The following is a 26932-nucleotide window of genomic DNA, read 5'->3' on the forward strand; positions in this document are numbered from 1 at the left end:
ACTGGGGAATGATGCATCCAGCCAAGATTTCCAAATGTTTTTGAAGCAGATATAATTCTTGACATAAAGAAGCTGTAGAGGAAAAAGCAACAGGAAGATGGCGAAAGTCTAGTAAACCCTGCAGAAAATAACATTGCAGGGAAATGTGAGTGAGGATTTGGTTACAGCAGCACTTTTACAGTGGCATGAGAGAATGTTTAAACCTCTGACTATATTGTGTATATACTATGTAAGTAACAATCTTTTGCCCTATTGTAAAAGGCAGAAGAGTGCAGCGTATTTATTTTCACATGTTGAAGTTGACTGTGGCTTCTGTCTGAATTGTAAGTGCCTGTAAAGGTTTGCCGTAGCTGGCCAAAAGGTTCTGGGAATAAAAATTGCACTGAGCTCTAAATTTGTTCAGCTCCTCACTCTCAAGGGCAAACTTAAACATTTTACCAGACATCTTGATCAGCTTTGGGTCAAGCATGGGAAGATCCCAGAACAGTCAAAGCTCAGAATGAGGCACTTGTCTCTGTTCTTGTCTCGAGTATCTCTCTTCACCTCAGATGATGTAGTACAAAAATGAACGGATGAGGTGGGGAGACAGAACAATTAAGTTTAAAATCTGGTTTGTATCATATAGGGATTCATCCATTTACAAACTTTTATCCCCAAGTAAAATAGGTGGCCAGCACCCTTTCAATAAATAACATTTAAGTATTTTTCTCAGGAGCCAAATTTGAGACACCGATGAGACAACAATAGGATGAATTTGAGTTGCACACACACCACCTACTGGTACCAAACAACGATTGATCGAATCACTCTTCCTTGCAAGTCTGTTCCAATAACTGGGCAAAAACCTTAAAGCCATTTAACTTGTTGTGACAGCATCACTCTACACAACCCTCCCTCTTCTCTTCACTTTCTCTTCCCTCTCTCTCTAACTGCCAAACTTAATGAAATGTATTTATTTATTTATTGAGATACCGCATCGAATAAGCCCTTTGAGCCATGTCGCCCAGCAGCCCCCAAGCCTTATCATAGGACAACTTACAGTGACCTATTAATCTACTAACTGGTACGTCTTTTGACTGCAGGAGGAAAACAGGGCACTCAGAGAAAACCCACACATTCCACGGGGAGGGTGCACAGACTTCTTAATTTAACCCTAACCTAATCATGGGACAATTTTCAATGACCAATCAACCTCCCCGGTACACCTTTGAACTATGAGAGGAAAGTGGAGCACCAAGAGAAAACCCATGCATTTGATGTGGACAACACACAGACTCCTTAGAAATGACATTGAGATTGAACTCCGAATGCTGACGCCATGAGCTGTAATAGTGTTGCTCTAACTGCTCTGCGCAGGAGTCTGCCTTTGTCATGCATTTGAAAGTAAGGAGTGGAATTGAGGGAGTTCAGTTGAAAGCAAGGAGGACATGTATGTAACTATCTTTCCTCTGTAAGGTCACAGATGGAGATGTACCATGTGTGGCATGTATTTGTATCAGACTTTCTTGTTTATTATATAAGTGTAACTTTGGATACAATTCAGACTAAAAATTCCAAACAGAATGCCACCTACCCCCTTCCTGCAAATTCTGGAGCTAGAAAAGGATTAAAGAGAATTTTTATAGCACAGGGCCAGGCCATTCTGCACATCATGTCAGGATCAATGTTAATGCTCTAGATCTTGTCCACCTCTATCAATGTAACCTTCCTTTGCAGCCTTCTTTATCTATTTATTTTTCTTTCCTTTAAATGCATTGTTTCCTCAATGAATAACTGTGATAGTACATTCATATTATAATCTGTTAAAAAGCTGCGTTTATCAGTGATGATCTTATAAATTGTCACTTGGACTATTTGTGGACATAGTTTAAGCCCACTTTTATATGCTGAGTTGTTGGTCCTTTAAAGTGGGACAGTGGGCTCTACATAACTCTGAGATAAATTCATCACCTTGATGAGCCTTATCAACTGCACATTGAGTTTTCTTTTGCTTAGTTTGTGGAAACAGTGTGTTGCACTATGTAAAGTTGTTCTATCCTGACAACTCCAAAAAGGAACCATGCAGCTAGAATTAAGGCAACATTCAGACACAAACTGACAAATGGCAAATGATCTTAGAGGAAAACATCTCATATCTGCCCCAACCTAATGGCATGAACTTTGATTTTTCCAGTTTTCAGTAACACTCTCCTCCAGTGTGCTTTCCCATTACAACCCCACCTGCATGCCATTTCTCTTTCTTTCTCCTTTCACTCTTCCTTGGGTCCTTCTATTTTTATCTTCTTTCCTACCCACCCCCATCACCAATCTTTGTTCCCCTCTCTCTTTTGGTTCCATCCACTGATGACACATTCAGTTCACCACAGACATCATTCAGTTCTGATTTCAACTACCCTTCCTCTTTCCCTTCACAGTTCCCATTATCCCCTCCTTTATTGATCAAATTCTAGTATTGGTAGTCCTTGAGTTCCTGCTTATCTTCCTCCAGCTCCTGTCTCTAACTTCATCCTTCCCATCCTCCTCAACTTTCTCCATCTGTCTCATTTTTGTCTGTCTCTATCTATCTTCCATCTGCCTTTGTGTCCCAGCTCCACCCTTCCTCTTCCCAACCTGGTTCAATCTTCTAGTTGTCTACCTGTCACCTCAGGTTCCTCCTCACCACTCCTCCTCTCTATACTATCTGCTCTCCCCTCCATGTTCAGTCCCAATGCAGGGTCTTGACCAGAAATCTCAGCGGGTTGAGGAGATCCTGTGTGAGGAAAGGAATTTGAACAAAAACATCAACAATTCCCTTCCTCACACAGAAGCATTCTTGACCTGATGAGTTCCTCCAGCATTCCGATGTTCTAGATTCCAGCATCTACAATCTCTCATGTCTCCAAGTGGTACCACAAAAGAGACAGACAATGATAATTTCCAACAGGGGAGAGTCCAATCACACCTACCCTTCATATTCATTACCATCAATATGCTTGGAGTCACAATGGAGCAGAAACTCACTGGACCAATTACATGAAAACCATGGCTACAAAAGCAGGATAGAACAAGTGACTTATCTCTTAGCACCATAAAGCCCCTCTACTATCCACAAAGTACAAATCACAAGTAAGACCAAATACTCTTCACTTGCCTGGATTACTGCAGCCCCAATAATTCTCAGGAAACACAAATCTAGAGTTCTGTTGAAGGGTTTCAACCTGAAACGTCATCTGTCCATAAATGCTGCCTGACCCACTGAGTTCCTCCAGCATTTTATGAGTGTTAACCCAGTATAATAATGTTTCCTTTTATCACTGAAGCCTCAAACTCAATCCTATAGCATTGGTGGAGCACCTTCAACAAAAGTAATGCAGGTATCCATCAAGAAAGACCAACAACCGCTTCTCAAAGACAAAAGGAATGGATAATAAATGCTGGTTTTGCTAGCAATGTCCAAATCTGTCAAGATAAATCATCATCATTATGTGCCAGGTCATAGGATGTGGGTAATCCTGATTTTTCATGACGATGATTGTTCTTGGCAAGTATTTCTTCAGAAGTGGATTGTCATTGCCTTCTTCTGGGCAGTGTCTTTACAAAACAGGTGACCCCAGCCATTATCAATACTCTTCAGAGATTGTCTACCTGGCGTCAGTGGTCGCATAACCGTGACTTGTGATATGCACCAGCTGCTCACATGGCTTCATGTGACCCTGATCGGGGGGCTAAGCAGGTACTATACCTTGTCTAAAGGGGACCTACAGGCCAGCGGAGGGAAGGAGTGACTTGCACCTCCTTTGTAGAGACGTATCTCCACCCTGCCACCCTGAAAGATGAAAATATGCAATTAAGATTGATGTACATTCTCATATTGTGAAGTTGAAAAGAAATACAGCAAGAAACTCTTTCTACCTTCCAATATATCAACTGGGCTCAATTTAAAATGTGAACATTCATGATGCGAGAAAATTGTTTCTGTGAAGGGAATGCCCATGTTTTACTTTGCAGGGTATTAAATAGCCAATACACCAAGTAACTCATATTTTGCATACACTTCGGAGTGGGGATCTTGAGAGGAGAATGGATTATTTGCATTGGACATTTAAATTCATATTAGAACACAAGAGAACATAGAGGCAGATTAATTCATCTTAAGATGATCTTGGTGTCTCTCAAGACAGGAATATGTTTGTGAGATTTGTTGCTTTTTTTTATAGATGGCTCATCGACATATCCTCCCACCAGCAGAGCTCCAAGCTGGGAAGACAGCCAGACAGAAATGTCTTCAAACCAACTTTTCTTCACTTTGACCAATAATATGGCACCCTTAACCTCCAGAAAAAAATATTAATTACTCTTTTATTGTGAAACCAACCATTTCCTACAGCAGCCTGGTCTCTATGCATTGGTTTTATAATGTGATACCAATTTGTTTGGAATTATGAGACAGTAATCAATGTTGACTGCAGTTGGCTTCAGATTGTCCAAATTTATTTACACAAGATGCTTCTAATTCACAGGAATGTTTAACAACAGCTTACAGTCATGCTAAAGAATGACTGTACTCTGGGTTGGAAAGGACAGTGTACAAATCGACAGTTCCTCCCAGTCCATTGGGAGTTAGTTCACTGGGGATTAAAATAAACTTTAAAGAGGCTTATGAACAACTGAACATCAATAATAATGTCCTGTTACTATTTACACAGACTACACTTGCAGGTGAGAGAATCATGATATGAACCAATTCAAGGAATATTTTGAGGAAATTGTGGAAACTGATGATTCTGTCATTCAACTTTCCAGTAGGAAATGACCTTTACAGGGAACACACCTCAGGAAATCATAGGCACCTGGCCAATGATCTTACTCCAATTATTTTTTTTGGGCAGATTTGTAATTACCAACTTTGCTAACAATTATCTTACAAGATATGCTTCCTACACATGGCTCTCTGCTTGTATATTTGGATTCTGACCTAGCCTTCGGTAAAGAGATTTCTTTCTATTTATCAAGAAACTACAATTTTGCAGTATAATTTAGTCCTTATTGCTTTACATGCGAGAGAACATAATTGGGGGCCAATGTCTGCAAGATGACTCAGGTGTGCATGCACCACTAGCACCGATATGAATTAGATGCCAGCTCTCTCATGTATCCAACGCCATGGTTGTATTTTTCAGGGCTCCTGTAGCAAATTATTGAGCGACAATGTAGCTGACTTTCATGTGCTCTGCATAGGAGCAGTAAATACCACCAAAGGTTGTTTTCTTCTTCCTCAACGGACTTATCTGTGAAGCCAGGAGAAGCAGGGATATCTTCAAGGCTGTCAGCTGCTCTCCATTCACCTCTTCCCATTGATTCCTCCACCTGGGATGCTGAGAGTTTTTGCCAGTGAGGCAGTGGCCACAAAATAGAAAGGAGGCCTGGAGTCTGATTTTACATCAGGGGTTCCCAACCCGGGGTCCATGGACCCCTTTGTTAACAGTAAGGCTCCATGGCACAAAAAAGATTGGGAACTCCTGTTTGAAATGATCACAAAGGTCTCAGTTAGAGCCCATATAATGAACCAATTGTTGGTAAAATTTTCAAAACCATAAATCATACAGTTAATTAATCTCATCCCAAAAAAGCTTTTGTGGAGTGGACCACTTTTGTCCTCCTGTTCTTCAGTAAAGTTTGGGTTCCTCCCCACTCCAAGGTTGCTGCTATGCTTATGTCCAAGATGACTGTCACCTAGGTGGACTTACCAAGGACACTTGATAAGGATCATCAAAACAATTTATCAGAAAATGCCAAAAAGAATGGAATTGCAAAAGAACCTATGACAATGCTTTTAAATGAGTGGCTGATGGAACATAATATTCTGAGATCAATGATATGCTATAAGTGATCTGAACCCAGCCTCAGCTCTATATTCAGTACATTTGATACAGGAACTGGGAAGTTCTAAATTTTCAGAAGACAGCAAACTAGGAGATATTGAAAACTGTGTAGATAGAGAGTTAAGAGTTACAAAAGGAACACGACTCTGAGTGGACAGAAAGTGATAGATGGCATTGGTCACTTTCAATGCAAAAAAAAATCATTCTGTTTTACTGGAAAGGGTTTTGGAGGTGAGACGGAACAAATACTTTCCACTTGCAAAGATTATGGGAAGTCAACAGATCTACAAAAGCAATTATAAAACATAATGGAACTTAAACTTCTTCATCAATGCGATGAGATTAGAAAAGTTAGCATTCAAATATGGGATCTTGATCAGATCACAGCTTGAGTGCTGCTTGAAGCTCTGGGCACTGCATCTCATAAAATAGACATTAGTTTTAGATCTCTGATTTATGTAGGACTTAAAGGACTAAGTTATGCACAAGTTAGGCTTGTATTTCCTTGAACCTTGACAGCGATAATGAAAGAGTCCAAATAGATCATCGGGGAGAACGCGCTTCTTTTTTTGGAGGACTCGGAACAAGATGCACAATGCTGAAATTACTAACAGGTTCCTTAGAAGAAAAATCAGGAAACCCATCTTCACATGAAGAACGCTGGCTCAAGATCTCCCTCCCCAAATGATTGTGTATGGAATTTTCAAACTCGAGACCAACGATGGCCAAGGCCACCAACTGAAATGGGGCAAAGGTGCTGAATGAAGTTGAGGTGCAGATCAGACATGACCCAGTGAATGGGAGGAGAGATAGAGGGATCAAATGGCCTACTCACCCTCCTATGTAACCCTCCTCACAACATATCAAGAGTAATGATTATCTTTGTTTGCTAAGTAACCCTCCTGCTTCTTCGTCATCAAAGATAACTTACTTAAATGTTCCTTGTGCATATTCTGATGAGGCTAATGAGGGCCATGAAAAATCTATGGACTTTTCCACAGATGGAGTGAGATGTGTTCAATCTACTAAGTACACAGATCATCTGTGCACTCTTGATGCATGGCCGTTATATTCTCAGTAGCATCCTGAATACTTCTTCTCCAGTTTGAGTGGTCATGGGCTGGAAGTTCCCAGCAGTCATTGGGAATCTTACATTTCTATAAACAAGCATCAAGCATATCCTCTAATGCTTTCCTGTTCACCTCTTCCCATGACAGAGCTAATAGAAGTGTGCTTGCTTTGAGGATCTAGTGTCATGTAAACAAATATAATTCACAACCTAATTGGTTATAGTAGATTATTACATAATTTAGTTTCAGATTCAGGGTTCCACTGAAACCTTCACAGATTCATTTTGCTGATTGCAGCGATTTTCAACTCATCACAAAATATTCACCCATTAATATCCATCGCAGAAACAAGATCACATGCTGCACAGTGTTTTGTCTAACTGTAGTATATTGTTCATCAGTAATAAAGAATTCTGCTCAAAGTATCATATAGACCTTGAGTTAATTAATCAACAGCTCAAGATAGCCACAGGTGCAAGGCTGTGCTCTTCATTCAATGTCATTGCTGTTACGTATTAATCAAAGAGTTCATTTGCAGGAGGTGTTGGATCCTTGAGTACAGTTGTGGAATTTAACTCCCACACTGCTTCTCACTCTCCCAAGCCACCCCACGCACAATTAGTGAGGAAATAATCCTCATAGTATTCCAGCCAAGCTGCAGGAATTTCCATGACACTTGGGGTGATCTGAGCAAGTTTCTTTCCTGTAAGCTTGGAAATAGTCCATTACCTCTATGAACTGTCTCCACCCTCATGTGGTATTTCCAAACTAATTTGTTTCAGCTTAAAACCATTTGCAAATGCTTTCTTTGGCAAACAATCTCCAACCCTAAAGTTGCATTGCAGAATTTGTATATTTTTTTAAACCTGATGCATGAAAGGAAGAAGTAGGGAAATGGAAAGGATATTATAACACTTTCTGCACTGGCAGGACTGCTTACACTGGTGCTGTATTACTGTGGGAATGTGGATAGCATAGGAACTCGAGAATGGGAATCAGTGAAAATAAAGAATTGTCTCTTTCCTATTAAAACATCAATTGCTTTAGAGATAATTTCAAAGCTTGTGATTACTATGACCAGTTCTGGAGATCTTTCTGGTATCATCCACTCTGGGAAGAATCACTCCCTAGATTTTGTCTTGTTACCTTTTATAGGCCAGGATTGAGAACATAGGACACAGAACACATAACATAGAGTAGCAAACATGAGAAAATCTGTAGATGCTGGAAATCCAAAGCAACATATACAAATACTGGAGGAACTCAGGGAGGCCAGGCAGCATCTATGGAAAAGAGCTAATAGTTGACGTTTCAGGCTGAGACCCTTCATCACAAGTTTTGTTTTCAGTTCTGATGAAGGGCTTGGCCCAAAACTTCGACTGTTGGCTCTTTTCCATGGATGCTGCCTGGCTTGCTGAGCTCCTCCAGCATTTTGCACGTGTTGCTAACATAGAGCAGTACAGCACAGGGACAGGCCTCTCTAGCCTACCATGTCTGCACTGAACAAGATGTCAATCAAGTTAATCCCATCTGTCTGCACATGGTCTATACCCTTTTATTAGCTTTCTAAATGCCTCTTACATGTTGCTTGCATGTCCACTTCCACCACCTCCCCTGGCATCACGATCCAGCCAACTACCACTCTCCATATAAGAGGCTTGCCTCATAAATCTCCTTTACATGTTCCCCTCTCATCTTTAATCTATGCCCTCTAGTATTTGACATTTTCACTCTGAGAAAAAGACTGACTATCTACCCTATCACATTTATATATGGTACTTTGTTCCTCAGCCTCTGATGCTCCTCTCCTCAGAACTATTTTTCTCTAATCCAGGGAATATCATGCTGAAACTCCTATGCATCTTTGACAAAGCCTCCACATCCTTCCTGTAGCTTAGCACACAACGTTCCGAATGTATGCTCTGTATGTTAATTACACTCTGAGTTTGCTTCTCTGTTACATTAAGTACCAGATGTACATTGACATAAAGCAACTTTTAAAAGTGAAAAGTTGTAGCTTATTGTATAATGCCTCTTGATCATCTTTGTAACATCAAGGATTAAACCAAATGGGTTTTGCAGTCTTCACGTGTCTAAATGTTGTCTGGTGGCTTCAAGGTGTGAATGATACACAGTTCTGTAGGGGCATAAGGCCAGACAATTGTATGCCTTGAGAATGATTTATGGAATGAAGGTTTGGTTAAGCTACTTTTCCTCAGGGCTCAGACACAGTGAGTGATGAAACAATCAGACCAATCCCATAGAGAGTGGTTGTTTTATTTCTAATGTGCACTATTTCCAATACTGAAGACCATATGACATAGGAGAAGAATCAGGCCATTCAGCCCATCACATCTGCTCAAACCATTCCATCATGGCTGAATTATTAAACCTCTCAATACCATTCTCCTTCCTTCTCCCCGTAATCTTTGATGCCCTGACTAATCAAGAACCTATCAACCTCTGCTTCAAATATATCTGTCTGTAGCAATGAATTCCACAGATTAACTACTTTCTGGCTAAACAAATTCTTCCTCATTTCTGTTCTAAAGACCTTGCTAAAGTCCCTGTCTATCTTATACTAATCCCACATTCTTGCATTAAGTTCCATATCCCTCTATGCCTTGGTCATACAAGTACTAGCTCAGATGCCTCTGAAAGGTTGCTACTTTTCCTTCCTCTAGTAACTCATTCCAGGTATCAACTGGTCTTTAATCTGTGCCCTCACATTTTAGAATCCCCTTTCATAGCCAACAGACTTGGGCTCTGTACATTATCTATGCCTTTCATAATTTTACGTCACCTCTTAGCCTCCTTTGCTTGAGGGAAAACAGGCTCAAAATATCAGATATTTCCTTCTAACTCAAGCTGTCCAATCCAGGCAACATCCTTTTGAATCTTTTCTGCATCTTCTCTAGCTCAAGTTGTGTAGTGTGGTGACCAGAACTGTACACAATACTCTAAGTATGGCCTAAACAAGACTTGTGCAATAGTAACATGACATTCCAACTCTTGTACTCAATGCTTCAGCCAATGAGGGCCAGAATGTCATACACCTATCTATCTGTGTGTCTACTTTCACAGAACGAAGTCTCTCTGCTCAGCACGTCCCTGTGCATATCCTGGCCTTCTTTCACTTCCCAAAATACACTTGTCTAAACTAAATTTCATTTGCCATTCTGTTCCCTAGTTTCTGTAACCTGTTATAACTTTAGACAGCCTTCTTCACTGTTCACTGTACCACCAACTGTGGTACCATCTGTTAACTCACTAACCACACCATACCACCTACACGCTCATCCAAATCACTACATTTATGACAAGCAGAGGACCCAATACTGATTACTGCAGCACACCACTGGTCACAGGCCTCTAATCTGGAAAATAAACCTTCCAATACCATCTGCATCCTATTATCAAGCCCATTTTGTACCTGATTGGCTAGTTTACATTGGATAGCATGTACTTCCAGACAAGCCTACCATATTGGGCCATGTCAAAGACCTTGCTTAAGTCCATATAGGCAATGTCTCTGCCCTGTCTTGATTAATTCTCTTTGTCACCTCTTAAAAGAACTCACTTAAATGTGTGACACATCATTTCCCACACACAAAACCATGCTGATGACCGTTAATTCGTTCATGATTTCCAGATGAAAACACATCCCATCTCACATAATCCCTTACAATAAATTTTCACAAATAAACAGGCTCACCAGCCTGTAGTTCCCTGACTTTTTGTGGTAGCCCTTCTAAAATAAAGCAAAACATTAGTTATCCTTCAGTCTTCTGGTACTTCAACAGTGGCAAATGAAGATACAGAAATCTCTGTCAGGGCCCCAGTTATCCCTTCCCTTGCTCCCTATGACATCCTAGGATACACCTGGTTATGCTCTAGAGACTTATTCACCTTTCTACATTTCAGGATGTCAACATGTCCTCCTCTGTAATCTTGATATGCTCCAGGACATCAACGCTCCCTTCCCTGAACTCATTAGCTTCCATGTCCTTCTCTGCAAGAAGTATTCATTTAAGTTATTGCCCATTTCCCATGGCTCCACACATAGATTAGCATAGTGGTCCCAATTTCAGCATGAGGGCTAGACGTATATTCTGCTATGACTATCATGAATCTAATAGAATTATGGTCACTGGTCATTAAGTCCCTCTTACTGACACATCGACCACTTGCCCAGCCTAATTTCTAAGAGGAGGTTGAGTGTAGCCTTTCCCTGCAAAAGAACTTTGCTTCAGTTTGGCCCCAGGAAAGATCCCAATCACCAGTCCTCCAGCCATGCATTCAATTTCCTTATCCCCCTATTTCTTCCCTCATGAGCCCTGAGTACTAATCTCATCCTCCCCACTGTCATCTCCACTAATTATCTCCCTCAACATTTGGATCCGGATTTCTTTTTGACTGTCTTTTGCTTGCATCCCTTAATGGAAGGAAATGGTCAATCAGATTAGTAATTTGCTAAAGTAAATTGGTGATGGGGTGGAGCTCCACCTCTACCAAAGGAGGTGTATGGCGCTCCATCCTTCTGTTAGCCTGTAGATTGCCCTTGGGCAAGGTAGCCCCCTGTTCACGGTCATGGGAATCCATGGGAGCAGGTGCTGGATGGTCGTACAAGAGGCTGGTACATATCACAAGTCCTGGTTATCTGACCACTGATGCCAGGCAGACAATCTCTGAAGAGTATTGATAGTGGCTGGGGTCACCCAAATTGTAAAGACACTGCCCAGAAGAAGACAATAGCAAACCAGTTCTGTAGAAAAATTTGCCAGGAACTATCATGGTCATGGATTGATCATGATCGCCCATGTCAGACAACATGGCACATAATGATGATGATGAACTTGCTAAAAATTTGAGCAAGGATACAAGGATGCAAGCCTGTATTGGCCTATTCCAACCTACTGGCATATCTCTCCGCTGTTCTCTAGTTGGGATCAGACTGTACCCATCTAGTCCAGTTGCTATCTATTTAATTATAGCCAGCTAATCAATTGCAATGGTTTCTTTTCCCAAGATAATCCTGTTAACTATCAACCAGTGAGTCTCACATCAGTGGTAGGGAAGTTATTTGAGAGAATTCTTAGGGAGAAGATTTATGAATATTTGGATAACTGTGGCCTAATTAGGGAGAGTCAGCATGGCTTTGTGCAGGGCAAGTCATGTCTTACTAATTGATTAAGTTTTTTGATGAGGTAACAAGGATGATGAATGAAGATAGAGCTGTGAATGCATTTAACATGAATTTTAGTAAGCCATTTGACAAGGTCCCTCATGGGAGGCTTGTGCAGAAGATTAAGATGCTTAAGATCATTGGTGAATTGGCTGTTTGGATTCAGAACTGGCTTGTCCATAGAAGGCAGAGGGTAGTGGTCCAAGGGATTTATTCCAGCTGGAGGTCTGTGATTAGTGGTGTTCCACAGACATTGCATTGGGACATCTGCTGTTTGTGATGTATATATAAATGACCTGGACAAAAATGTAGGTGGGTGGGTTAGTATGTTTGCGAATGATACAAAGATTGGTGGTGTTGTGGATAACATAGAAGATCATCAAGGAATACAGTGGGATATAGATCAGTTGCAGAGATTATGAGAGGCATAATAGGGTTGAAATGTCCAGTACCAAAGGGCATGGATTAGCTTAGCTGGCCATTTGATTACTAATTTTAAAACAGTTCAGCACAATATGAGCTGAAGGGCCATTCCTATGCTGTACTGTTCTATGTTCTATATTACCTCTGGTGACCCTGAAGGATTTATTCTTGGCTCCATTCTATTTCTTATTTCATGCAGTCATCAAGCCTTCACATTCTTGGCATGAGTAAAGCAGTTAGGTAGTATAACTGTTTGCGCAGTGAGAGAGGAGAGCATGTTTATTCCCCATGGACAGCATCTCATAAATCTGCTGGAGATCACATTTGTTGGAATGCCGTGAGTCACTGGAAACTGGTGTGGCTCTGCTATCCAGAGCCAGGATGGGGAACAGTCTGAGCTACTACCACACCATTCAGATGCTGTGAAGCTCATCCTTGGGCTCCAAGTGACGCTGACATAGTGGCCAGCAGCATTACGTAATGGTGGTGACCACGTGTGCTGTTGAGAGTGGCCACCTTCCAATCTTGGCAAGGACTGGTGTTCAGGATCTATGTGAAATGTTGTGCCTAATTGGTAATGGACTCCTCCACAATCTGCAGTAGTCAATATGAGCAGGTGCAGCAACTCAATGCAGCAAAGACTTCGCTGTTTTATTTATGCACTAATTTATTTATGCAAGATTAACTTTTTATTGCAAAGATTAAGTGAGGACATGATTTTTCTTTGTTTCTTTCAATATTATCTATGAAGTTTTGTCTCCTGTACCTCAAACCAACTATTTCAGGGTAGGTTGTTGAGCAGCGAGGTCTTGGCATCCAAGTTCATAGCTCCTTGAAAGTGGCTACACAGGTCAATAAGGAGGTTAAGAAGGCTTATGGAATGCTACATTGACAACTGCATTGGCGCTGCCTCCTGCACGCATGCTGAGCTCGTTGACTTCAATAACTTTCCCTCCAACTTTCACCATGCCCTCAAATTTACCTGGTCCATTTCCGACACCTCCCTCTCCTTTCTTGATCTTTCTGTCTCCATCTCTGGAGACGGCTTATCTACTGATATCTACTATAAGCCTACAGACTCTCACAGCTACCTGGACTATTCCTCTTCCCACCCTGTCTCTTGCAAAAAGGCTATCCCCTTCTCACAATTCCTCCGTCTCCACCGCATCTCCTCTCAGGATGAGGCTTTTCATTCCAGGACGAAGGAGATGTCTTCCTTTTTTAAACAAAGGGGCTTCCCTTCTTCCACCATCAACTCTGCTCTCAAACACATCTCTCCCATTTCCCGCATATCATGCCCTCACCCCACCTGCCCACCACCTCACTCGGGATAGGGTCCCCCTTGTCCTCACCAACCTCCGGGTCCAACGTATAATTCTCCATAACTTCCGCCACCTCCAACGGGATCCCACTACCAAACACATCTTTCCCTCTCCCTAGCTTTCTGGGTTCCGCAGGGATTGCTCCCTGTGCGACTACCTTGTCCATTTGTCCCTCCCACTGATCTCCCTCCTGGCACTTATCCTTGTAAGCAGAACAAGTGCTACACCTGTCCTTACACTTCCTCCCTCACCACCATTCAGGGCCCCAGACAGTCCTTCCAGGTGAGGCGACACTTCACCTGTGAGTCGGCTGGTGTGGTATACTGCGTCCAGTGCTCCCGGTGTGGCCTTTTATATATCGGTGAGACCCAACATAGACTGGGAGACCGTTTCGCTGAACACCTACGGTCGGTCCGCCAGAGAAAGCAGGATCTCCCAGTGGCCACACATTTTAATTCCACATCCCATTCACATTCTGATATGTCTAACCATGACCTCCTCTACTGTCAAAATGAATCCAAACTCAGGTTGGAGGAACAACACCTTATATACCAGCTGGGTAGCCTCCAACCTGATGGCATGAACATTGACTTCTCTAACTTCCGTTAATGCCCCTCCTCCCCTTCTTACCCCATCCCTGATATATCTAGTGTTTCCCCCCTCTTTTTTTCTCTCTCTTTCTGCCCATCACTCTGCCTGTTCTCCGTCTCCCTCTGGTGCTCCCCTCCCCCTTTCTTTCTCCCTAGGCCTCCCGTCCCATGACCCTTTCCCTTCTCCAGCTCTGTATCCCTTTTGCCAATCACCTTTACGGCTCTCAGCTTCACCCCACCCCCTCCAGTCTTCTCCTATCATTTTGCATTTTCCCTTCCCTCTCCTACTTTCAAATCTCTTACTATCATTCCTTTCAGTTAGTCCTGACTAAGGGTCTCGGTCCGAAATGTTGACAGTGCTTCTCCTTATAGATGCTGCCTGGCCTGCTGCGTTCCACCAGCATTTTGTGTGTGTTGCTTGAATTTCCAGCATCTGCAGATTTCCTCCTGTTTGCTTATGGAATGCTTGCTCTTATTAGTCGAAGCATTGAGTTCAAAAGTCAAGAGGTTATGTTGCAACTTCATAAAAGTCTGGTTAGGCCACATCTGGATTATTGCACACAGCTATGGTCAACCCACTATAGGAAGGATGCTGAGGCTTTGGAGAGAGTGCAGAAGAGGTTTACCAGGATGCGGCCTGGTTTAGAGACCATGCCCTATCATGAGAGGCTGGATAAACCTGGGTTGTTTCCTCTAGACTGACAGATGCTGAGGGGAGATCTGATAGAGGTTTATAAGATGATGAGAGGCATAGACAGCGACTTTTCCAGATAGAGCTTCATCTGCCACTTCTCAGCTCAGTTTTGCATTCTGTTAATACAACCTGAAGATTTGAGGGAGATAGGTTTGAAGCAAATTCAGATCTAAGGTTATTTTATAACTATTTAAATATGTTGAAGATGTTTTCAGATGTAATTTTTGGATTTTTTTCAAAACGTTTGTACATTTAAAAGAGAATGTTGTTCCTCTTAAAAATTGAGTCAAATTCATTTTGCTATTCCAAATGACCTCATTAAAATCTGGACTGCAGATTTTTACTGGCAGTTATTAATCTACACAGAGATATTCACAGAAAATAAAATTATGGATCAAGATATTGTTCTACATCGATAGGTGGGGTAATACACCCCCTCTATCTTTCCCTATCATGACTAAAACACCCATTATACCATGTCTGCTGCTTTGCATTTCTGTGGGACTACATATCTATTTTCAAATTCTTATCATGAGATCATTTCATGCTTCTACACCTTTATAACCTCCTCTAGTTCTCTTACCAACCAAGATCTTTCTGCTCGTTCTCCACTGGTCTCTTGTGCAACTTAGACTGTCTTCACACATCATTGGTGACCTTGCATTTCTCCATTTTCCCCAAGTTACAGAATCCCTTCCTTAACCTCTTTGTATTTATCTTTCCCTTTAAGACACACTTTGAATCAACTTCTTTGGTTAAGAGTTTGGTCAATTGTCATATTGGTTCCTTCTTTAGTTTGGCATCAGATTTTGTCAGACACCAAACTCTTGTCAAATATTGTGGGATGCCTTGATATATTAGAAGTGATAGATGATCCTTGTTTTTAGTTCTGTTACAGTTGGACTGGTTCTCACATAGAGATAATATGACCTCTTCTCTATTGCTCGAAGTGGACGCCTTTGCATATAAATCACAGTAACACTATTTGGGAGATGGGCTTTGGCTGCAGAGTTGTAGATCTGTTTTGATTCTGAATCCATGCTACTGCAGCTATTTATTAGGAAAACAATTGTCTCTTCCTTCCTCCTTAACCATGCTGTGCTCAGCTCCAGTTGACTCCATGAAATGACCTTTTCCTTGAATTTAATTCAATCTAATGTTATTGACATCCTTTGTAGGCATCAATCTCCCTTTCTTCAATCTATTTTCTATTTGTTCAACTAATTCCATATCAATTTCCTTCTCTTGCCCAGATGGTCTGTGACAATCCTCAATTATCAGTTTCCTTTTGCGTCACACTTTCCCACCTAAACTGATTCATATCTCCCAGCACCCCATGAAAATCATAATTTTTGATAACACTCCCTTTCTAATATTGCTTCCTCTAATCCAACTAATTTGTTGTACCACTTCTAAACATTTCACATTTGCTCATGTTAAGTTAGTAATTGTTTTGCCTGAGATTGCTTTGTGAAACTTGGTAACTGACAATTTTGTTTCCTTTCCTTTAATCGAAGTAAAAATTTAGGACGTTCATTCTTGTACTGCCCTTTACAAACCTTGAATATTCTGAAGTGCTTTATGAGCAATACAGTTGTTCTGAAGTTCAGGCACTGTTCTAATATAGGAATTGTGACAACCAATTTGTTTAAAGCAAGCTTCCGTAATCAAGTCTATAAGTCTATAGTGGAACTATTATTTGTTATATAGTGATTTGAGTCTGGAACAAGAGAGATTGTGCAAAAGTCCTTTTCAACTTTGACCCCTCTCTTTTTAACATCAGCTGCATGGTCATGGCCAAGCTGTAATTTTAACCAACAGATCCAAGGCAGACCCTACCCCTGTGAGGACTGGAGTCAGGCAAGGCTGCTTCATCACACCAACACTTGCCACAGTGTTCCTTGTGACAATGCATGAATTCTTTTAATGTTGGACGGACTTTGCACAACAGTGAGGCTTAACAGAGTGAAGTCTTGGTTCAGTGAGGAAAAGGACTTTCCAGCCCTTTGAGCTGCGCTACCAGAAATCCATCTTTTAACCCTGGATTAATCACATGACAATTTACAATGTAAAATTAGCCTACAAACCAGTACATCTTTGCACTATGGGAGGAAACTAGAGCACCTAGAAGAATCCCACTCATTCCACAGGGAGGACATTGAAACTCCTCATGGAGGAAGCCGGGATTGAACTCTGAACTCTGATGCCCAGAGATCTAATAGTGTTGCGCCAACTGCTACGCTACCGTACTACTGGCCATCTTCCTTCTGCACTTGGTCCTAGTGAAGGGGTTCTACTTGTAATGTTGTCCATCCCTGAGTTTATCCAGCAGGTTGATCTTAGCTCCAGATTCCAGTACTTGCAGTCTTTTGCCTCCATTATATTAAAGACTCTCGTCAAGATATGCCCACTTTGAGGAAACATTCCTCCTCTCTTCAACAAAAGACTCTCACTGCTCCCCCTCTGTAGTTTATAAGGATCTTCCACCAATCACCATAAGACCATAAGATACAGGAGCAGAATTAGGCCATTTGGCCCATCAAGTCTGCTCTGCTATTTCATCATGGCTGATTCAATTTTCCTCTCAGCCCCAATCTCCTGTCTTCTCTCTGTATCCCTTCATACCCTGACCAATCAAGAACCTATCAACCTCTGCCTTAAATATACATAAAGGCTTGGTCCCCCATAGTTGCCTGTGGTAAAGAATTCCACAGATTCACCACTCTCTGGCTGCATGGTGAAAGAACACCCCTTTATTTTGAGGCTGTATCCTGTGGTGATAGATTCTCCCAGCATAGGAAACATCCTCTCCACTTTCTTCCACATCCTATCAAGGCCGTTGACTATTTCATAGGTTTCAATGAAGTCACCCCTCATTCTTCTTCCTCACCTGCCAGCCACTACCTCACCCCTGGTAGCTTAGTGGTTGGCACAACACTCTACAGTACGAGCGACCAGGGTTCAACCCCGCTGAAGGAGTGGACGGGCCTATTCCATGCTGTATCTCAATAAATAAATACTGCCAATCTCCCCTCCGCACTCTCAGTCACAGTGCAGGGTCTCAATCCAAAATGTTGTTCACCACTTTAAGGTACCCCCGGATTCTGCTCAAGCGCTGAGCTCCTCTAAATAGCAGTATACTTTTCCTCACAAAAATATTTGTCCCACGATTTCTGCAGCCCAACATCATATTTCTGAGCTGACACTTTATGTTATTACCATTGCCGATATCGGCATAAGGCACGACGTTTGATTTTGTCAGAATATGTTTTTGTAAATAATGGTAAAAAAAACACGTCAGAGGTTATTTAAGTAATGTTATAAGCACTTGTGCCTGTGTGTTTGGTTCAGATTAACAATATCCCAGCGTTATGTTTTAAATTATTTTTGGAGGAAAATAGAATTAATATTACAAGTCAGTGATATTTCGAAAGAACTTTCAAAAGTTTTGTTGAAAGATGATCGGTCTGAAAAGTTAAATATTTTTCTTTCTCTACTCTGCTACCTGTTTGTTTGTTTCCCTAAGTTGCAGCTTTCCGCCACGTTGCTATTCCACTGTTATTTTAGTTTTTTCTTTGGCAGGGAGGCAGATAATTAAACTGGATACAGCTTGTTGACATTCATCCCGGTAATGTCAGCTCTGGAGGTACTGTAGCAGCAGAGAGGTGCACATTGCCCTGCAGAACTGGAGCCACTTGCTGAAGGCGGAAGCAGATAAAAGACCTTGAGGCGCCCGCTGAAGTCGCCGGTAGAATACGCCCTATCTTTTGCCGTTAAACTATGGAAGGGAATGCCGAAGTGGAGTTAGGTTCACGAGAATTCGGAAAAAAATGAAATCAAATAGGAACTGGTTTTAAAAATAATAATTAGAAGTGTAAACCATTTGAATTGGAAGGACGTGGGATTCTCCGGCACAGATTGTTGCGGCGGGTCCTGAAGAGGGAAATCAAGTGGTGACGTGTTGCTGAGAGAGGCCGAGGTTTCGAGCATCATCCCCGGTCTCCCGTTCTCAGATATCCCGAGTTCCAGGCCTCCGGTTCCGGGCCTCCCAGGATGGAGACTTTATATCACCAAACCAATAAGTAAGTGGCACTGTATGGTGAGGTGCAGGGCGGTGGATAGGGGTAGGCCCATTGCTCTTTGTCCGCGGACACTCCACTGGGCTTCCACCCCAGCCTTTTGCAGTTAGGGTGGCTCAGTGTAACACTGAGAATGAGACGAAAAGCTTGTACGGATGTCGACGGAAACAAGTTAGAACTTTCTAACTTTGTCAGTATGCAGCACTCAATTGATGGGCCTAGTGATTTCCTCCTCCAGATGTAGGAGGACTAACTAGCCAATAATATAAAGCAGGATAGTAAAAGTTTTTTCAGTTATATAAAGAGTAAAAGGGAGGAGAGAGTTTATATTGAACCGCAGGAAAATGATGCTGGCGAGGTAGTGATGGGGGACTTTGCATCAGTCTTCACTGCGGAAGACACAAGCAGTGTACCAGAGGACCGTGAGTGTCAGAGAACAGCAGTGAGTGACATTGCTATTACAAAGGAAAAGGTGCTAGGCAAACTCAAAGGTCTTAAGGTGGATACGTTACATGGACTACATCCCAGAGTCCCGAGAGAGGTTGCTGAAGGATGCGTTTGTCATGACCTTCAAGAATTACCTGATTCTGGCATGGTGCCAGAGGACTGGAAAATTGCAAATGTCACTCCACCCTTTAAGAAGGGGGTAAGGCAAAAGGAAGGGAATTATAGGCCATTTAGCCTAACCTCAGTGGTTGGGAAAGTGTTGGAATCTGTTATTAAGCATGAGGTTTCAGAGTACTTGGAGACTAATGATAAAATAAGTCAAAATCATTATGGTTTCTGTAAAGGGAAATCTTGCTTGACCAATCTGTTAGAGTTCTTCAAGGAAGTAACAAGCAGGGTGGACAAAGGAGAGGCAGTGGATGTTATCTACTTGGATTTTCAGAAGGCATTTGATAAGGTACCACATGAGGCTGTTTAACAAGATAAAATCCTATGGCATTACAGGAAAGTTACTGGCATGGATAGCAGAATGGCTGACAGGCAGGAGATAGTGAGTGGGAATAAAAAGGACCTTTTCTGGTTGGTTGCCAGTGACTAGTGGTGTTCCTCAGGGGTCAGTATCGGGACTGCTTTTTTCACTTTGTATATCAGTAACTTGTATAATGGAATCAATGGCTTTGTGGCAACGTTTGTGGATGATACGATGATAGGCAGAGAGGTGAGTAGTGCTGAGGAACCAATGCGATTGCAGCAGGATTTAGACAAATTGGAAGAATGGGCACAAAAGTGGCAGATGGAATACAGTGTGAAATGTATGATAATGCATTTTGATAAAAGGAACAATAGTGCAGACAATTATCTAAATGGGGGGAAGGATTCAAACATTAGAGGTGCAGAGGGACTTGGTGTCCTCGTGGAAGTCTCCCCGAAGGTTAATTTACAGATTGAGTCTGTGGTAAAGAAGGCAAATGCAATGTTGGCATTTATTTCAAGGGGAATAGAATATGAAAGCAAGGAGGTAACGCTAAGGCTTTATAAGACACTAGTCAGGCTGCAGTTGGAATATTGTCAACAGTTTTGGGCTCCATATTTCAGAAAGGATATGTTCTCATTGGAGAGAGGCCAGATGATATTCACGAGGATGTTGGGAATGAAAGGGTTAACATATGAGGTCCGTATGGCAGCTTTGGGCCTGTACTCATGGGAATTTACAAGAATGTTGGGGGGGATTTTATTGAAACCTATTGCATGTTGAAAGGACTAGATAGGGTGGATGTGGAGAAGATGTTTCCTGTTCTGGGGATATCCAGAATTAGAGGGCACAGCGTCAAAATTGAGGGGCGACCCTTTAGAACAGAGGTAAGGAGGAGTTTTTTTAGCCAGTGAGTAGTGAGTCTGTGGAATGTTCTGCCAGAGACTGCAGTGGAGGCCAAGTCCGTGGGTACGTTTAAGGTGGAAGTTGATAGTTTCCTGATTGGTCAGGGCATCAAAGGATGTGGTGAGAAGGCAGATATATGGAGTTGAGGGCCGAATGGCCTAATTCTGCTCATATGTCTTATAGTCTAAGCTGACAGGAATGTGACAGCAACTCAAATAACCATGCGTTACAACAGTGGTGTGAAGAAGAGCATTTCTGAACGCACAACACATTGAACCTTGAAGTGGATGAACTACAACAGCAGACCATGAACATAGACTCAGTGGGCACCTATTATACCTAATAAAGTGGCCACTAAGTGTAATTGGAAACATAGAAAACCTATAGCACAATACAGGCCCTTTGGTCCACGAAGCTGTGCAGAGCATGTTCTTAATTTAGACATTAACTATAGCCCTCTATTTTTCTAAGCTCCATGTACCAATCCAGGAGTCTCTTAAAAGACCCTGTCGTATCCATCTCGACCACCGTTGCCCCTGACATCTCCTCTGTACCTACTTCTAAGCATCTTAAAATTTTTTTGGCATTTTGGGGAAAACAATAACTTGTGATTGCAAATCATCCCCTATATTGCAGGTGCTGTTATTTTAACAATATCTAGGTTTTCCCTGTACAATTCTGGAAAAATAGTTGGAATTATTGAGCAGATCAGGAAGTGCCTTCAAGATCAATGAAATGGAGGAAAGAAAGAGATAACTCGATAGGTTGAGTGACTCCATGTACCATTTAAACTCTGTGCTGCTTCCAGAGCAACACCTGCAAAATGCTGGAGAAACTCTGCAGGTCAAGCAGCATGTATGGAGGGGACATTTCAGGCTGAGACCCTTCACCAGGCATTTGTGGGGGGGTGGTGTGGCAGGACTGCACAGGATCAAAAGAAACTGCAGAAAGTTGTAAACTCAGTCAGTTTCATCAAGGAAACTAGCTTCCCCCAGGATTGAGGACATCTTCAAAGAGCGATGCCTCAAAAAGGTGGCATCCATCGTTAAAGACTCCCATCACCCAGGGCATGCCCTCTTCTTATTACTACCATCAGAAAGGAGGTACAGATGCCTGAAGGCAAATATTCAATGTTTCTTGCCCTGTCTGAATGGACATTGAACCCATGAATGCTACTTCACTACATTTTATATTTTTATTTTTGCACTATTTAGTTAATTTAACTTTTTAATATATATACTTGCTGTAATTAACAGTTTTTATTATATATTGCAATGTACTGCTGCCACAAAACAACAAATTTCACAACATATACCGGTGATAGTAAACCTGATTATGGTTCTGATAACTGAATCAGTGAAGGATCACACCAACTTGGGTGTTCAACAAACAAGGAACTGCAAATGTAAAAAGAAAGAAATAATAAGCAATAAATAACACCATGAGGTGAAAAGTTCTTGAAACTCAGTGGGAGCATTTCAATGATGGGGGAAGTAAAATTTGGTGAAATTAGCCCCATTGGTTCGGGAGCCTAATGGTTGCGGGGTAGTAACTGTTCCTGAACCTGGTGGTGTGAGTCCTGAAGCTCCTGTACCTTCTACCTGATGGCAGCAGAGAGCATGTCCTGGGTGGTGGGGGTCCCTGATGATGGATGCTGCTTCACTATGACAGCGCTCTGTGTAAATGTGCTCAGTGGTGGGGAGGGCTTTACCTGTGATGTACTGGGCTGTATCCACTACCTTTTTGTAGGATTTTCCATTGAAGTGCTTTGGTATTTCCATACCAGGTTGTGATGCAGCCACTCAATATACTCTCCACGACATATCTATAGAAGATTGTCAAAGTTTTATATGTCATGCCATATCTTTGTTCACTCCTAAGGAAGTAGGAGCACTGCTGTGCTTTCTTTGTAATTATCAGGTCCTCTGAAATGATGACACCCAGGAATTTAAAGTTGTTGACCCTCTCTACCTCTGATCCTTTGATGAGGACTGGCTTTTGGTTTCCTTCTCCTGAAGCCAATAATCAGTTCTTTGATCTTGCTGACAATAAATAAGATGTTGTTATTATGGCACTACTCAGCCAGATTTTTTTCAATCACCCTCCTATATGCTGAATCATCACCACCTTTGATTAGGCCACCGACACCCTTATCAATTTTATTATGAGGACTATCCAATTTTTTTTTGTGGCAGCAGTACAGTGCAAAGATATTAACATCTATAGAACCATAGAACATTACAGCACAGAAACAGGCCTTTTGGCCCTTCTTGGCTGTGCCAAACCATTTTTCTGCCTAGTCCCACTGACCTGCACCATATCCCTCCATACCCCTCTCATCCATGTAGCTGTCCAAGTTTTTCTTAAATGTTAAAAGTGAGCCCGCATTTACCACTTCAACTGGCAGCTCAATCCACACTCCCACCACTCTCTGTCTGAAGAAGCCCCCCCAATGTTCCCTTTAAACTTCCCCCTTTACCCTTAACCCATGTCCTCTGGTTTTTTTCTCCCCTGGCCTCAGTGGAAAAAGCCTGCTTGCATTCACTCTATCTATACCCATCATCATTTTATACACCTCTATCAAATCTCCCCTCATTCTTCTACGCTCCAGGGAATAAAGTCCTAACCTCTTCCACCTTTCTCTGTAACTCAGTTTCTCAAGTCCCGGCAACATACGTCTCTGCACTCTTTCAACCTTATTAATATCCTTCCTGTAATTCGGTGATCAAAACTGCACACAATACTCCAAATTCAGCCTTACCACTGTCTTATACAACCTCACCATAACATTCCAACTCTTATACTCAATACTTTGATTTATAAAGGCCAACGTACCAAAAGCTCTCTTTACTACCCTATCCACCTGTGACGCCACTTTTAGGGAATTATGTATCTGTACTCCCAGATTCCTCTGTTCTACTGCACTCCTCAGTGCCCGACCATTTACCTTGTATGTACCTTGTACCTTGGTTTTTCCTTCCAAAGTGTAATACCTCACACTTGTTATAAATTGCAAAAATTAATTATTACATAAAAGGAATAATGTTCATGCATCTTTCAGAGATCTGTTGGTGGAAGAGATGAAGCTGTTTCTAATTCACTAAATGTAGTTCTTTAGGCTTGTGTACATCTTCCTTTTTGTAGTAATGAGAAGAGATGTTGAGGATTCCTGAAGTGCTGCTCTCGAGGCACCTCCTCTTGGATATGTCCTTGATGGTGCAGAGAGTTGTGCCCGTGATAGTGATGGCTGTGTTTGCAACCTTGTGTGGTCCTGTGCATTGGGAACCTCATACCAGGGTGTGGTGGATGCTCTCCACAGTCCGCTATAGAAATTTTCAAGAGCTTTGATGCCACAGCAGATCTCCTGAAACACTTAACAAAGCAGAGCTGCTGTTTGTAATTGTGTTAATGATATGTTGGGCCTGGGACAGAACCTCGGAGAGTTGAAGCGGTTCACCCTTTCCATTGCTGACCCCTCAATTCAAGTTCAAGTTTAATTGTCATTCATTCATGCATGAATACCCATGAATGCAACCAAACAAAACAGCATTACTCTGGGGCCAAGTTACAAAACACAGTACCAACACTCACACTCAGCACAAAGCACATATACAATACCAATAAAATACAGTCAGACGAAATAAAAATATAGTCCCAAGATTCTTGCAGAAATCTGCAGTGGAACACAATAGGGCTTGTCTTCTGCCGAGCGAACACTAGGGGGCAGTACCAAATCCAGCTTGGGCACTGCGTCGCACCGCCTCTGGTGATGCGCACCCACTCCGACTCCTCTCTGCTGGTTGGCTGTAAGCAGATTACACTGCGGCTTGATCTTATCCAATGGCTGACTAGGCAATAAGACTAGGTTGCCGATTCCTACTTATCTGTATGACCAAGTGAGAGATAAAAACCTTTTGGGGAGGAGGAGAGTGGAATTAGATAGCTCTCTTGCTGTGCATGTCAGGATGATTAGCCACCTCCTCTGAAATTAAGTTGGCTTATGATTGTCCGTTGTGCCAAGATACAGTGGAAAATTTGGCTTTGGAAGCCATCCAAACGGATCATTTCAAAGCATAAGTACATTTTGGTAGTGCAAGGAAAAAAAATAAAATGCAGAATTTAATGCTTTTGTTACAGAGAAAGTGCAGTGCAGGTACACAATAAGGTGCCAGGCCATGACGAGGTGCATTGGGAGAAGTTAAGAGCTCATTATTAACAACAGTCTTATAACAGCAAGGTAGAAGCTCTTGAACCTGGTGGTTCATGTTTGAAGCTCTCGTATCTTCTGCCTGACATAAGGGGGAAGAAGAGAGAATGTCTGGGGTAGGAGGCACAATTCTTTGACATAACTCTTGCAATACTCAGGATTGTAGTGTGTTGTTCAGGTAAAACATAAGGAACCTTGGACTTTGAAAAGTAAGAACTCACTTATGTAAAAAGAGTGGCAAATTCAGGTGATTTAAGTACCAATGAAATTGGAAAAGCTACTCTAAGCCTCACCTTAAGTATCTGAGTTGATTTTAAAACTGAAAGTAAACACAGAAAAGCTTTATGAGGTCCTATCTATAAAGCTGTCTTTTGGCTCTTACACTATTAATAATTTAGTGGCTGTGTAAGACCATAAGATGCAGGGGCAGAATTAGGCCATTTGGCCCATCAAGTCTGCTCTGCCATTCAATCAAGGCTGGTACTTTTTTCCCCTCCTCAGCCCCACTCTCCAGCTTTCTCCTCATAACCTTTAATGCCACGGCCAATCAAGAACCTATCAATCTGACTTAAATATACCCAATGACCTGGCCTCCACAGCTGCCTGTGGTAACAAATTCCACAAATTCACCACCCTTGGGTAAAGAAATTTCTCCGCATCTCCATTTTAAATGGACGCCCCTCTATCCTGAGGTTGTGTCATCTAGTCCTAGGCTCCCCATCATGGTAAGCATCCTTTCCATGTCTACTCTGTCTAGGCCTTTCAACATTCAAAAGGTTTCAGTGAGATCCCCACTCATCCTTCTAAATTCCAGTGAGTACAGGCCCAGAACTGTCCAACATTCCTCATATGATAACCCTTTCAATCCTGGAATCATCCTTGTGAACCTCCTCTGAACCCTCTCCAATGCCAGCACATATTTTCTTAGATGAGCTTATATGTTCACAATGCTCAAGGTGAGGCCTCACCATTGCTTTATAAAGCTTCAGCATCACACCTCTGCTCTTGTAGTCTAGACCTCTTGAAACGAATGCTAACATTGCATTTGCCTTGCTCACCACTAACTCAACCTGCAAGTTAACCTTTAGGTTTTTTCTGCACAAGGACTCCCAAGACCCTTTGCACCTCACATTTTTGAATTTTTTCCCTGTTTATAAAATAGTCTCCACATTTATTTCTTCTACAAAATCCATGACCATGCATTTTCTGACATTGTATTTCATTGGCCACTTTCTTGCCCATTCTCCTAATCCATCAAACAGCCTTCCTGTTTCCTCAACACTACCTGCCCCTCCACCAATCTTCATATCGTCTGCAAACTTGGCAACAAAGCCATCATCTCAATCATTTATATACAGCATAAAGAAAAACAGTCCCAGCACCAACCCCTACACAGTCACTTGCAGCCAACCAGAAAAGGATCCTTTTATTCCCACTCACTGCCTCCTACCAATCAGCCAGTGCTCTAACCATGCTGGTAACTTTCCTATAACACAATAGGCTCTTAACTTGGTAAGCAATCTCATGTGTGGCACCTTGTCAAAGGCCTTTTGAAAGTTCAAATATGCAACATCCACTGCATCCCCTTTATCTACCCTACTTGTATTCTCCTCAAAGAATTCCAACAGGTTCATCAGGCAGGATTTTCCCTGAAGGAAACCATGCTGACTTTGTCC

General features: G+C 42.0%; 1 protein-coding gene across 2 annotated transcripts in view; it reads left to right on the top strand.

Moving 5' to 3' along the window:
- The first annotated feature begins 19070 nt into the window (after positions 1–19070).
- Positions 19071–26932, top strand: part of gosr2 (golgi SNAP receptor complex member 2) — a 77737-nt gene continuing 69875 nt past the window's right edge. For both annotated transcript variants that reach the window (XM_059955722.1, XM_059955723.1), the window contains exon 1: positions 19071–19227. In XM_059955722.1, the coding sequence (XP_059811705.1) occupies positions 19199–19227 (29 nt within the window). In that variant the 5' untranslated portion in view covers positions 19071–19198. The remainder of the gene's footprint in view (positions 19228–26932) is intronic.

This window comes from Hypanus sabinus, chromosome X1 (assembly GCF_030144855.1).
Source record: "Hypanus sabinus isolate sHypSab1 chromosome X1, sHypSab1.hap1, whole genome shotgun sequence".
NCBI classification, from domain to species: domain Eukaryota; kingdom Metazoa; phylum Chordata; class Chondrichthyes; order Myliobatiformes; family Dasyatidae; genus Hypanus; species Hypanus sabinus.